Source organism: Brassica oleracea, chromosome C1 (assembly GCF_000695525.1).
Source record: "Brassica oleracea var. oleracea cultivar TO1000 chromosome C1, BOL, whole genome shotgun sequence".
NCBI lineage: Eukaryota > Viridiplantae > Streptophyta > Magnoliopsida > Brassicales > Brassicaceae > Brassica > Brassica oleracea.
In genome coordinates, this window is record NC_027748.1 from 35,086,371 (window position 1) to 35,087,195 (window position 825).

The following is an 825-nucleotide window of genomic DNA, read 5'->3' on the forward strand; positions in this document are numbered from 1 at the left end:
CAACGACTGTACAACCGAACACATATGTCCTTCCGCAACCTCGATCTTAGTATGAGGAACATAGGAATCAAATACCGTCACATGACCTTCACTCAGCTTAATGCAGAGACCAACCCAGTGATCTCCACCCCAATTCATCGGGGTGTACACGGTGTCGACATCGCGGCCAAGTCCCAACTTCATTTTCTGCCCCTTGCTCTTTCCTGTCACATACTGTGCTACGTTTTTCCCCCATTCGAACTGCAGCTTATCATTGTCTGCGCTAAAGGCACTCCAGTTTGACTGAATGGTTTTTATAAAGTACTGATCCAAGATCACCATCCTCTCCTTCTGTAGATAAATCCCGCGACGCCTCCACAACATGTTCATAATCACATGCATGTGCTGTCCCAAAAAAATATGTAACAAATATTAGTTACATAAGGTGACTGTCAAAGGTATAATGTGACGACGATGCAGAGCTTAATAGTACCTCGTCAGACATCCATTTCCCCGGTTCAGCAATTTCAAGGAAGAAGTGATTACACACAGAGTGACCGGTAGCGATATCCCACATCCTGCAAATTTAACCAACAATCAGGAACTTATGCACGAGTGTATGTATATAACCTTAAAAAGAGTTAGAAACTTACTGCTCGGGGTTTTCCCTCAAAATTTCGGCAAACTTCTTAAACTGTGTTCGATTCGTTTTGGCAATGGGCTTATACTCAACCTTCTCCTCGCTCTTAAACAACTTTTTCACCCTTGGGTCAGGGGTGTACACTCCAGAAATCTTGCTGGATCTCATGCGATGCCGTTTACCACCACTGCCCACATCTTCAGAGT

At 44.2% G+C, this 825-nt stretch overlaps 1 protein-coding gene across 1 annotated transcript in view; it reads right to left on the reverse strand.

Moving 5' to 3' along the window:
* LOC106338406 overlaps window positions 1–793 on the reverse strand; it is a 914-nt gene extending 121 nt beyond the window's left edge. Inside the window, exons 1-2 of the mRNA XM_013777391.1 lie at window positions 473–793; window positions 13–384 (exon numbers count right to left, since the gene is read on the reverse strand). Of these exons, the coding sequence (XP_013632845.1) occupies window positions 13–384; window positions 473–556 (456 nt within the window). The 5' untranslated portion in view covers window positions 557–793. The remainder of the gene's footprint in view (window positions 1–12; window positions 385–472) is intronic.
* Window positions 794–825: the final 32 nt, after the last annotated feature.